Source organism: Suricata suricatta, chromosome X (genome assembly GCF_006229205.1).
Source record: "Suricata suricatta isolate VVHF042 chromosome X, meerkat_22Aug2017_6uvM2_HiC, whole genome shotgun sequence".
NCBI lineage: Eukaryota > Metazoa > Chordata > Mammalia > Carnivora > Herpestidae > Suricata > Suricata suricatta.
This window is the reverse complement of record NC_043717.1, coordinates 108,775,990-108,789,003: the sequence shown is the minus strand read 5'-3', so window position 1 is coordinate 108,789,003 and position 13,014 is coordinate 108,775,990. Positions and strand designations below refer to the sequence as shown.

Below are 13,014 nucleotides of genomic sequence, written 5' to 3'. Positions count from 1 at the left end.
TATGAACATTGGGGTACATGTGCTCCTATGCATCAGTACTTCTGTATCCCTTGGGTAAATCCCTAGCAGTGCCATTGCTGGGTCATAAGGGAGTTCTATGGATAGTTTTTTGAGGAACCTCCACACTGTTTTCCAGAGTGGCTGCACCAGTTTACGTTCCCACCAAAACAAACCCCATCTATTTGCTGTCTACAAGAGACTCATTTTAGACCTGAAGATGCCTTCAGGTTGAAAGTAAAGGGATGGAGAAATATCTATCATGCGACTGGAAGCCAAAAGAAAGCCAGAGTAGCCATACTTATATCAGACAAACTGGACTTTAAAGTAAAGGCAGTAACAAGAGATGAAGAAGGACATTATATAATAATTACAGGATCTCTCCATCAGGAAAAGCTAACAATTTTAAATATCAATGCGCCAAATTCAGGAGCGCCCAAGTACATAAAACAATTAATCACAGACAGAAACAATCTTATTGATAAGAATGTGATAATTGCAGGGGACTTTAATACTCCACTGACAGCAATGGATAGATCAACCAGACAGAAAATCACTAAGGAAACAATGGACCTGAACGACACATTGGAACAGATGGAACTGATAGACACATTTAGAACTCTGCATCCTAAAATTAGGAAATTCACCTTCCTTTTTAGTCCACATGGCACATTCTCCAAGATAGATCACATAGTGGGACATAAAGCAGCCCTCCATAAGTATAAACGAATAGAGATCATACCATGCACACTTTCAGATCACAATGCTATGAAACTTGAAATGAACCACAGGAAAAAGTCTGGAAAACCTCCAAAAATGTGGAGGTTAAAAACCACCCTAGTAAAGAATGATTGGGCTAATCAGGCAATTAGAGAAGAAATTAAAAAATATATGGAAACAAATGAAAACAAAAATACAACAATCCAAAATCTCTGGGATGCAGCAAAGGCAGTCCTAAGAGGAAAGTATATTTTCTTTTTACTTTAACTTAGCTGTTTCTTAAGGAAATTGCCTTCTCAACTGCCATTTCAAATGGAATTCCTTCCTTGCTGCTTCCAGGTCAATACCTACTCCTTTACTTCATGCAAACTGCTTTGTGCTTCACTCAATGCTCACTATATGTGGCTATCTCCATTTTTCTTCATCTTCTTTCCAACATTATTTTCTCCTCCATGCTCATTTTATATATAGGATTTTACTACTAGTTTACATTATTTGCAACCATCCCAAGTTCAGTCTTTGTTTTTCACTTGGATGTCACATCTGACGTCATAAACTAGAACTGAAACTGTGGCCAATTCTATCATTGTCCCACCTGCAAAGTACCATTACTGTTTCTTCCATTACTGCATACTTACTCAAGTGTTTGGTTTTTCCAGGAAGACCATAAGAGTTAATTAAGTCACCCAACAGTATTAGTATGTTTGGAATGGTTACCAGTTATCAAGGCCTCGTGATAAACTTTCTTATAAACATGTGAGGTTATATGTTCTACAGGGATCACTTCCATGTCACCCCTGATCAGTTACCTAATTGTGGTTTCTTGTGTGTTTATTTATCCTCTCCTCACTTCTTATTTTCGTACTGTATGTGTTTTTTTTCTATACTTATCCTCCCGTCCCTCATAAGCTTTCCTTTGCCTCTCTCCGGAATTCCTGTTCACTGGAAAATAAACTATTCTGTATTACCAGATCTTTTACTGAATGACCCCTCCATCTAACTTCTGTCTTAACTGACACCCATTTCTCATCTCAGACTTCCTTTCTATTGCGTTTTTGCTTGTCAGAAGCTGTTAATCCCACCCTGTTTTCTAGAAGCATAGCTCACATCCCTCCAACTATAATATTGCTTTCATACCATTAATCTTCCACTCTTTTATACTAAAGATTTCTCATCTGTAGCTCCAGAGGTTCACTTAGGTTCTCATATAGCAAGATTTACTGTTTTTCACTTTTTTCCTTAATATTTTTTTTCATGCAAGTTTCTACATCTGTCACTAGCCTGACTGGATTGGTCTTTTGATTTTATTCCTCTGCTAACCATCGACTTTCTACCCAATAGTCAGAATGATCATTTAAAATTGTAAATTAGGGGGCACCTGGGTGGCTCAGTCAGTTAAGCCTCTGACTTCAGCTCAGGTCATGATCTCATGTTTGTGAGTTCAAGCCCCGCGTTGGGCTCTGTGCTGACAGCTCAGAGCATGGAGTCTGCTTCAGATTTTGTGTCTCCCTGTCTCTCTGCCCCTCCCCCTCTCATTCACTGTCTCTCTCTGTATCAAAAATAAATAAAACATTTAAAGAAATTTAAAATTATAAATTAGAAAAATTTTGCTCAAAATATTTTAATGGCTTCCCAACACCATTCTTTTTTTAATTTTAATTTTTTTAATGTTTATTTATTTTTGAGAGACAGAGTGCAAGTGGGGAAGGGCATAGAGAGAGGGAGACAAAGAATCCAGAGAAGGATCCAGGCTCTGAGCTGTCAGCACAGAACCCATCATGGGGTTTGAACCCACAAACTGTGAAATCAAGACCTCAGCCAAAGATTGAGCCACCCAGGTGCGCGTAAATTGAAGAAAATATTTTTCACTCCATTTAGGTGGTCACATTGGTCTCCATTATGATCTTTGTAAAAGTCACTTTTCTTCTAATGCCAAGTGTTTTGTCACTTCTATCCTCTCTCTCTGAAAGTTTTTTGTTCATATTTTTTCATGGCTAGCTTTCTCATTTTATTCAGCTCTCTGTTCTTAGAGAGATTTTCTCTGACTAGCATTAATCATACTTTTCTACCCCCACCCTGCTATCGAATACTATCTGTTTTGGTGGGGAGAAGGGTACACAGGGAGTTAAGGGAAATTTCATATAATGGTTTTTACATCCTTCATGGAGAAAGTATAAGAATTTTCAAGTTTTAAAATATATCTTATAGGAAATTTAAATCAGAACTGATTATGGACACAGGAAGATTGTACACCCATATTGAAGGACTAGAACAATTTAAGAATATAAGCTCATAAATGCCATCAATCCATCATTGGCTATGGAATTGTTTTTCAGAAAGAAGTAGAAGAGTTGGATTGAAGTGACTAAGGAGGTTGATGGTACTGGGAGTAAGTGCAGTAATACACCATCTGACCAAGTCTGGATTAGAAAGCAATGAAAACACAGTAATAGATTTTGAGAAACTACAGAGGTTATTCACCCACTTGTTAAGTATTTACTGATTGTCTACTGCATGATAGGTTCTGTCCTAGGTGCTTGGGTTACAGCAGTGAATAGCAAAACATAGCCCCTTTCCTAAAGGGGCTTACATCCTATAACTTTTTTTCATCTTGAAAAACTGGAACTCTACCCATTTAGCAATATATCTCCATTCCTACCTCCACCCTCTCTCTAGCAACCATCATTCTACTTTCCGTCTCCATAGATATGACTAAGTACTTTATTAAATGGAATCATATAATATCTGTCATTTATGACTGGTTTATTTCACTTAGCATAATGTCCCTAACATTCATTCATATCATAGCATGTGTCAGAATATCCTTCATTTTAAGGCTGAATAATAATCCATTGTGTGAATACATCACAGTCTGTTTATTCTTTTCCCTGTAGATGCTTCAGTTACTTTCACCTTTTGGCTATTGGGAATTATGCTAATATGTACATGGGTGTACAAATATCTCTTTAAAACCTTGGTTTCATTTGGGGGGTATATACCCAGAAGTGGAATGATGGGTCATACTTTAATTCTATTTTTCATTTTTTGAGGAACCAACATACTATTTTCCATCCTGGCTGCACCATTTTATATTTCCTACACCGCACAAAGGACTCCATTTTTTCCCACATCGTTGCCAACACTTGATATTTTGTTTTATTGTGGTTGTTCTTGATAGTAGACTCTAACGGCTGTGAGGTGATATCTCATTGTGGTTTTCATTTGGATTTCCCTAATGACTAGTGCTGTTAAATATCCTTTCATGTGCTTGTTGGCCATTTATGTATCTTTAGAGAAATGTCTATTCAACTCCTTTGCCATTTTAAAAATTGGGTTGATGGAGATTTTTCATTTTGTTTAGGGTTTTTTTTTCCTTTTTATTGAAGTATAGCTGACAATATCTTATTAGTTTCAATATCTTACATATTATCTTAATACAATGTCTTATTAGATTCAAGCGTATACCATGGTAATTGAATATATTTTATACATTACAAAATGATCTTCATAAGTGTAGTTACTGTCACCATACAAAGTTATTATGATATTATTGATTGTATTCCATATGTTATACATTACATCTCCATGATTTATTTATTTATAACTGGAAGTTTATACCTCTTAATCATTTTCACCTATTTTACCTCCTCACCCAATCCTTACCCTCCTCTATGATTCTGTTTCTGTTTTGTTTTCTCAGATTCCACATATAAGTAAAATCATATGGTGTTTATTTTTCTCTAGGTTATTTCTTTGAATTATTTCACTTAGCATAATACCCTCTAGGTCCATCAGTGTTGTGGCACATGACAAGTTTTAATTATTATGAGTAATGTCTCATTGAATATGTGTGCATTTTTTCTATCTATTGATGGACACTTAGGCTGCTTCCATATCTTACCTATTGTAAATAATGCTGTCATAAACATAAAGGTCTATATATCCCATCAAACTCGTGTATTCATTTTCTTTAGATAAATACCCAGTAGTGGGATTACTGGATCATATGGTATTTCTAATTTTTTTTAGCAACCTCCATAGTGTTTTCCATCCATTTATATTCCTACCAACACTGTATGCAGCTACCCTTTTCTCCACATTCTCACCAACACATTACTTTTTTGTCTTTTTGATAATAGCCAATCTGAGTAATGTAAGGTGATCTCTCATTGTAGCTTTGATTTTCATTTCCCTGATAATTAGTGATGTTGAGCATCTTTTCATATGTCTATTGACCATCTGTATGTTTTCAAGTCTTCTGCCAATTTTTTAATCAGGTTGTTTTTTTATATTAAGTTGAATAACTTCTTTATTTTGGATATTAACCTCTTAGTGGATATATGAATTGCAAATATCTTCTCCTATTTAATATGTTGTCTTTTCATTTTGTTGATGGTCTCCTTTGCTATGTAGAAGCTTTTTAGTTTGATATAATTTTATTTGTTTATTTTAGCTTTTGTTTCCCTTCCCTGAGATTTATCCAAAAAAATATTGCTAAGCCTGATGACAAACAGCTTTATGCCTATGTTTTCTTGTAGAATTTTTATGTTTTCGGGTCTTCCACTCAATTCTTTAATGCATTTTGAATTTATTTTTGTATGTTGTATGAGATAGTTGTCCAGTTTGTTCTTTTGCATGTAGCAATCTGGTTTTCCCATCACCATTTATTGAAGAGACTTCCTTTCCCCCATTGCATATTCTTACATCCTTTGGTCATAGATTGACTATATATATATTCATAGGTTTATTTCTAAACCCCATATTCTATTCTATTAATCTATGTGTCTCTTTTCATGCCAGTATCATACCATTTTGATTACTATAGCTTCGTAGTATAATTTGAAATCAGGGAGCATGATAGCTCCAGCCTTGTTCCACCTTCTCAACATTGCTTTTCTATTCAGGGTCTTTTGGTGGTTCCATACAAATTTTATGTTTTGTTAGAGTTTTGTGAAAAATGGCATTGGTATTTTGATAGGGATTGCATTGAATCTGTAGATTGTTTTGGGGTAGTATGAACATTTTAAAAATGTTAATTCTCCTAATCCATGAGCACAGTATATTTTTCCATTTGTTTGTGTTGTCTTCAATATCTTTAATCAATATCGTAAACCTCCCTTGCTTGGTTAAATTTACTCCTAGGTATTTTATTGTTTCTTATGCAACTGTGAATAAAATTGGTTTTTAATTTCTCTGCTAGTTCATTATTACTGGATAGAAATGCAACTGATTTGTGTATGTTAATTTTGTATCCTGCAACTTTACAAAAGTTAATAGTTCTAGTGGTATTTTAGTGGAGTCTTTAGGGTTTTCTATATGTAGTATTATGTCATCTGCAAATTATGACAGTGTTACTTCTTTTATAATTGTGATGCATTTTATTTCTTTTATGTTGTGGGTAGGACCTGTAATACTCTGTTGAATAAAAATGACAAGAGTGGACATCCTTGTCATCTTCCTGATCTTAGAGAAAAAGCTTTCAGGTTTTCACCTTTGAGTATGTTCACTGTGGGCTTGTCATATATAGTCTTTATTATATTGAGGTACACTTCTATATTCATGTTGTTGAGTTTTTATCATAAATGGATGTTGAATGTTGTCAAATGCTTTTTCTGCATCTCTTGAGATGATAATATGATTTTTATCCTTTGTTTTGTTTTTGTGGTGTATCATGTTCACTGATTTGTGGATTTTAAACCATCTTTGCATCATTGGAATAAACCCTACTTGATCATGGCATAGAATCCTTTAATTAACATATTGTTGAATTTGGTTTGCTAATATTTTGTTGAGGATTTTGGCATGTACATTCATCAGAGATCATGGGCTGTATGTGTGTGTGTGTGTGTGTGTGTGGTCTTTGGTTATGGTAGCAGGGTAATGCTGGCCTCATAAAATGAGTTTAGAAATGTTCCCTCTTTGGGGCACCTGGGTGACTCAGTCAGTTAAGCAGCTGGCTTCAGCCCAGGTCATGACCTCGCAGTTTGTGAGTTTGAGCTCCACATCAGGCTCTGGAGCCTGCTTTGGATTCTGTGATTCCCTTTCTCTCTGTCCTTCCCCTGCTCATGTTCTGTTGGTCTGTCTCTCAAAAATAAATAAACATTAAAAAAGAGAGAAATGTTCTGTTTTCAATTTTTAAAAATAATTTGAGAAAGATGGGTCCTAACTCTTCTTTACATGTTTGGTAGAATTCACTCATATAGCCATCTCATCTTGAACTTTTTTTGGTTACTTTTCTGGTATGTCTTTGAATCCCTCATAGCATATATGCTATTACTTTGCCCCGCTTATGAAAATGAGGGTTTGGGAAAGTTGGATATCTGTTTGGGGGTGGATAGAGAAGCACAGGACTACATCTGTATATACTCTGAGATCCTGGCTTGGCATCAAGTACTTTCAGTGCTCCAGTCCTATAGTTAGCATTTCTAAAACAATAGACAGGAGTGCCATCAGGGGAAAACTATTCAGTTGGACATGCATTGTTCCAAAAAAGTTTTCATTGCATCATCCCAAAACCCACATGAGGTGGCTTTCTAAAAGAAAAGGTATCCTGGGAGTAACACTGCTTGGGGGAATTTGGAGGAGTCAATTTCAGTTTGGTGGTGTGGGAATTACTCCCAGTTGAACTATAGAGATATGTTCTCTGTATAGGAGAAGTCGAGACCAAGGAAGTACAAACTGGAAATCACATTAAGGATCTTCAATAGGGGGTCATCTTTTTATTCAGTAAACATCTATCACATGCCTAAGCCAGGCACTTGGCTAGGAAGGAAGGAAATCATGACTTATAAATCATAAAATCATAACTTGGTCAAAATTAAGTCACACTAGTTTGTATCTATCAAATTCTAGAGCATAGGGAAGTATCAAAAACTAGATACAGAAATGGGAAAATAGTAACCATTAATCTCTGGCTCCTGGGCACTACAACTTTTGCTTTGATTTCCTTCTTTGACAATTTAGGTAAAAATCAGAATACATGATTAAAATGTGCCTTGTTGGAAAGGGCAAGGGAAATTAGAAGGTAATTTTCCTTTATTTCTCTAAAATTCTGAGATTAAATCAACTGCTACTTCTCCTCACCTATAGAACACAAAGTGCTTAGGGAGCTAAAGAAAGTGTTTGCTGTTTGGAATAATAGTTTCAGAGACTTGGTTATAACCAGCTTATATGATGACTAAATGAGATAACATGTGAAAGCTTCTAGCACAAGTCAGGATAGTGAGCTTTTCTCTTTCCTGCTTTCCTGTTTTTTTCTACCCACAAAAAAAGAGATTACTAAGAAAATTAATAAGTAAGCAGGTAAACAAAGCGCTCTTTAATAGCAGAGGCATTTAGCAGCAAGCCTCTATTTGCACAATGAAGTTGCTAATTATAAATGAGTTCCATGTAGTATTTAAAGAATTTACAAGGCTCTTAGAAGGCTTACAGTTCTGTGCTCCTTCCACTTGCAGCAATGTGGCTGCAATTCTCAAAGAAAAAGAACAGTATTGCTTTCTAAAAGTACTATTAGTGAGATTGTTCAATTACTTAGACCAACACTCTCTCATTTGCCCCACTCCCCAACTCTCATTGAAAACCCTAAAGTCAGGATGGGAAGTCAGAGCAGGAGGGCAGGGCATACAAGGCCTTTGCCATGTACAATGTGATGCAGCCACAGCAGACTTCGTGTCACCCCTCAAACAAGCAGTGCCCTTGGCCTGTGCTGTATCTTCAAGTGATGAGTTCCTGCTCATCTTCTGTAACCCAGTTTACAAGCCTTATTACCTTCTCTGAGCCACCTTTTCCAATACCTGTAGGTACTTTGCCCCTCGCTTTACTGAATTCCCATCATAGTTTGCTCATATCTATTAGAACACTGATCACATTATATGTCACTCGTGTTCCTACATCCCTCTTCCCCACTGGACTGTAAACTCCTGGAAAACAGGGACTGATATGGACTCATCTTTTAACCTTCCCACCTATGCCTAAATGCCTAGCATGGTTTTTGGTCTAGTAGGTATTTGCTAAATATTTGACAAAGTTACATTAGGATCATGAAGGTAAATGGCAGTATGGTCTAAAGGGGTAAAAAGATCAAAATGTTGCAGACTATGGTTTAAAGAAAAGAAAGAGATTAGGAGAAAGGTGTCAGTAAGAGAATGGGAACAGAAAAACCCTAGAAAGAAACAAGTAGGAGGGAGAAGAGTACAGTAAAATACATACGCTAGGAAGCAAAATAACATTGAGAAAGGAAACAATGTGAGGTGTGTGAAATTAAGGCAGAGCAAGTAGTTGTCACTTTTTATCAAATACTCTTGGGCATTTCTGAAGCTCCTCTATCTTCAGTTTTCTCTAGAAACACAAAGGAATGGAAAGAAGAAAAGGCCACAGTGCAGAGTGAGGCAGCGAACACTCTAGACTATGCACTGTCACTACCTTTGGCCTCCCCTTCATCAGGCTCTCTCTTCTATCTAGACCTGAGCTCTGTTTTCTCATTTCTATATGAAGAGTCCATGTGCACACAAATCATATAGTTGGGAACAAATGGGCACACATGTGCATGTTTGTTTCCCATTGTTCTTTTTAATTCTGAAAAAAATACAAAAGACAGTGTCATAGCAAGCCTTGGGCTGTTCCTGCCTTTGCTGGGTCAGAGGGAAGTATTTGTATGGCTCCCTGAGGAGGCCTTAGCTCCTGCCTACAGCCATGTGAGAGTAGAAAACTCTGGTGTGCTCCCTAGCTTGCTGAACACATTTACAGTGCATGAAGGGTGAGATACTATTGTAATGATGCATGTAAACACGCCATAGTATTTGTTGTGTCTTTAAGATGAAATGACTTTCAGACTCATATAGCTCTCTTCCTCACAGGGGATGTGCCACTTGATGGTTGAAGCCTTTTGGAGTTATTTCTCGGGTAACCAAAAAGTGCCTCGTACCTATAGAAAGCAGCACAGTACAGCCCTGGATTAAAGTCAGGAGCCCTGGTGGCTAGTGTGGGCTCTGCTACTCAGTCTGAGGCTGAGTTTTATCATCTGTCAAATGGGAGTAATCTCACGTATCTACTTATTAGGGTTACTGTGAGGATCAAATCCCATGATTATACAAGACCCTACATATGAGCAATATTTCACAGTTTTCCAGTGAGTATTAGCACCATTCTTTCATCTGATCCTCTCAACAACCCTGCCAAATATTTTGATTTTCATTTTACAGATGAAGAGAGTAAAATTCAAAGAGAAGTGACTTGGCCAAAGCCTCATAACTAGTAAACCAGGATAATGCAAGTTTTCTGTTTTCAAACTCATCTTCAATTATCCTTAGATGCAAGCCTGGCTACTCAGTGCTATTGGCTTCCCGGCCCCCGTTTCTTAACTTCCCTCATGGCTCCTTCTCCCTACAGCCTCAGAAGGTGCTCTGTGTAATGAATTAATTAGTTTTTGTTTTATCCCCCCTTCTCCCTACTTTTTCTGACTCCTAGAAGAAAACACCAGCAGCCCCAACAAAGAAAACCAGCACCACCTTCAACATCGTGGGAACCACCTATCCCATCAACCTGGCTAAGGACACTGAGTTCTCCACCATCTCCAAGGGCGCTGCTCCCAGTGCCTCCTCAACCCCGACAATTATTGCTTCACCCAAGACCACCTACGTGCAGGACATCCCAACTGAGACCAAGACCTACAACAGTGTCAGCAAGGTTGACAAAATTTCCCGCATCATCTTTCCTGTGCTCTTTGCCATTTTTAATCTAGTCTATTGGGCCACCTATGTCAACCGGGAGTCAGCTATCAAGGGCATGATCCGCAAACAATAGATAGTGGTGATGCAGCAACCAGAGCACTGTATACCCTAGGAAGCATCCAAACACCCAAACCCCAGGGCTCCCCTTTCTGTGTTTCGGGATTCTTTTTAACTCTCTACCAAGCTGTGACTCTCAATTCATATTAATGAATCTCAATGAAAAAAAATAATAACAGATAAATTATTTGTCCCTTTGACATTGCTGAGTATACCCCCATCAGAGCCAAACACTGCCATTTGTTCAGTTGCTCATCTTAGTCTGCCAGTCTCCCCCAGATGAGGGTACTGCATGTATTTTATTGCACTCTGCCCACTGCAAAAAGGAGACTCTATTACCTGTAGTGGCAGCCTTGGCTATTTAAGTGGTCCAGACAAAAGATTGTTGACTGGTCCAGATCAGATGATCTGACTCCTGAGGGAGCCAGGCTATCCTTGTGGTCCTAGCCTGCCATCTCCCCTGCCTACACCAGGGCCCACTAGGCAAAAGTACTGATAGCAAAGGCAGGAGGAGCCAGTGCTAACCTCTAAACATGGCTCCATCCTTTTTTATTGGCTTGGAGGTTAGTGGGGACAGTTGAGGCTTACCACTGTTAATGATAGTTAGGCAAAACAGAATCAACTAGGCCAGCCTGACCTAAAGATGTCTGATGCCCTGCCAAGTTAAGCCCTTCAGGAAAATAATACCCTCTTTGGTATATCTCTCTTTTAGGGAAGCTCCCTTAAGTCCTTTAACCCTCCCCCACCCCTTTGTAGCCAGCTGGACACTGCTTAGTTTGGACTCATTACTGCCTGAAAACTCTTCAGGAAAAGGATCAAGTATTTTTGTAATTTATACTAAAAAGGGACAAACAGAAACAAAAAGATCTAGATCAAATGCCTATATAATATTTTTTTTAGAGAGGAAAGTCACCTCCCTGCCAAAGCAACTAGTCAAGAGATTTGATCTGAGTGGTAGACGTTTCAAGTCTGGCTCAAAGGAGAGAGCCACTGGCAGGTGAAAGTCAAATTCCTCCTTCCATGCCCTCCACACCCCAAATGCTAGCACAGGCCTAAGAACTTTACTCTAACTTTGTCAGGAAACTCTGGTTCTCTGTTGATGCCAATTCTTAGAGGGGTGAATTGAACTCTAGTTGGTTTTTGAGTCAAGTAAATTATTATTATCAGGTTGATAATATATTATTTAGGGGCCATTTGATCTCATTTGTTCTTAAAGTTTTTATAAGGTAAATACACGGAGTCTCAGATGTTTAAAGGACTTGCCTAGGCTCCTCACTCCTGTCTGTAATAGGGAACTATCATGAGTCCTGTTCCAAAGGCCAAAATGAGGACAGGACTGAGAAGCCAGGTCCACTTGACCTCTGAATCAGCTCAATGTCAACAGTCCCACTGAGTCCTGAATGCAGTTTGATTGGACACCAAAAAGATTTGTAAAGAAGTCACAATGTGTCATCCAAGGAAACCACTTCCAATGGTCACAGCTCAATGGAATGACATTGTTTAATATGGTAGCCCCAGCCGCTAGTCCAGAATATCCTAGAAGCCCAAAGTAAAGCCAGAAATGGCACTAAAAGCAGACTCTCCTTGCCCACTCCCTAAACAAAGCTCCTAAGGGGTTTATCATTAGCCGTTGGTTGCCTTTGCACCCATCTTTCCCCCATCCCCTGCTTCCTTGCCATTGCTGGGATACTGCATGCTTGTCCCATTATTCCTAACAGTGTGTCTGTAAGCAAATTCATGACTAGAAGGGTGTAGTGTTGTGGATATATGGGGACAGCGGGGTGGGGGGTGGGGTGGGTAGGGCTGTTAATGATCGTCTTAAGGAGTTTAGAGTGAAAGCCTGACCTTTTCCTTTCTGTAGAAATTGTGTTCCCAAATGCTTTGGTGCAATGTTTAGTGGCTGTTTATTAAACTTCTGAATTGTATTCAGACTGGAGAAATTTTTTTGGTTACTCTTTGCCTACCCTAGACAGTACTCAGTTGTCTTTCACCCCCACTCTTAAGCCACGCTTACTTTCCACTTTTTACTACCATTGAAAAGCTGGGAAAAAAAAGGAATCCCCTGAGCAAGAGACCTATTACAGCAATCAGAAATGGACCCCACGTAAAAATATAGCTTTGATTGACTTTGGGGTGTCGTTACCCAATAAGACAGAGAAGGAAACACCTGCATTGCTTACTCTGATAAATTCACCCAATCCCAGGAAATAGAAAGTAATTCTTATTGCAATTATTAAGACTTTCTCTTTCCCATTGATTACAATTTTTCTTAGACAATAGTTCCCTTAGGTAATAGTTATTAGGCAGAGGGAAAGTGGGTGTCTGTCTGGTTGATACATGTGTTGGGAAATAGATGAGGACCCTTATTTCTTACAGAATTAGGAAAAATCTGGGAAATAATCTCATGAGACATGCTTGAAGAAATCACCTGGCTCCTAGATGATGGTATAAATCTCTTTAGGAAAGCAGTTCAAATAATATAAAAGGTTTTAGTGTCTGAAATAAAATCAGG

General features: G+C 38.2%; 1 protein-coding gene across 1 annotated transcript in view; it reads left to right on the top strand.

Moving 5' to 3' along the window:
- GABRA3 (gamma-aminobutyric acid type A receptor alpha3 subunit) overlaps positions 1 to 12,429 on the top strand; it is a 276,021-nt gene extending 263,592 nt beyond the window's left edge. The window contains exon 10 of the mRNA XM_029929923.1: positions 10,183 to 12,429. Coding sequence (XP_029785783.1) covers positions 10,183 to 10,518 — 336 coding nt within the window. The 3' untranslated portion in view covers positions 10,519 to 12,429. The remainder of the gene's footprint in view (positions 1 to 10,182) is intronic.
- The last annotated feature ends 585 nt before the right edge of the window (positions 12,430 to 13,014 follow it).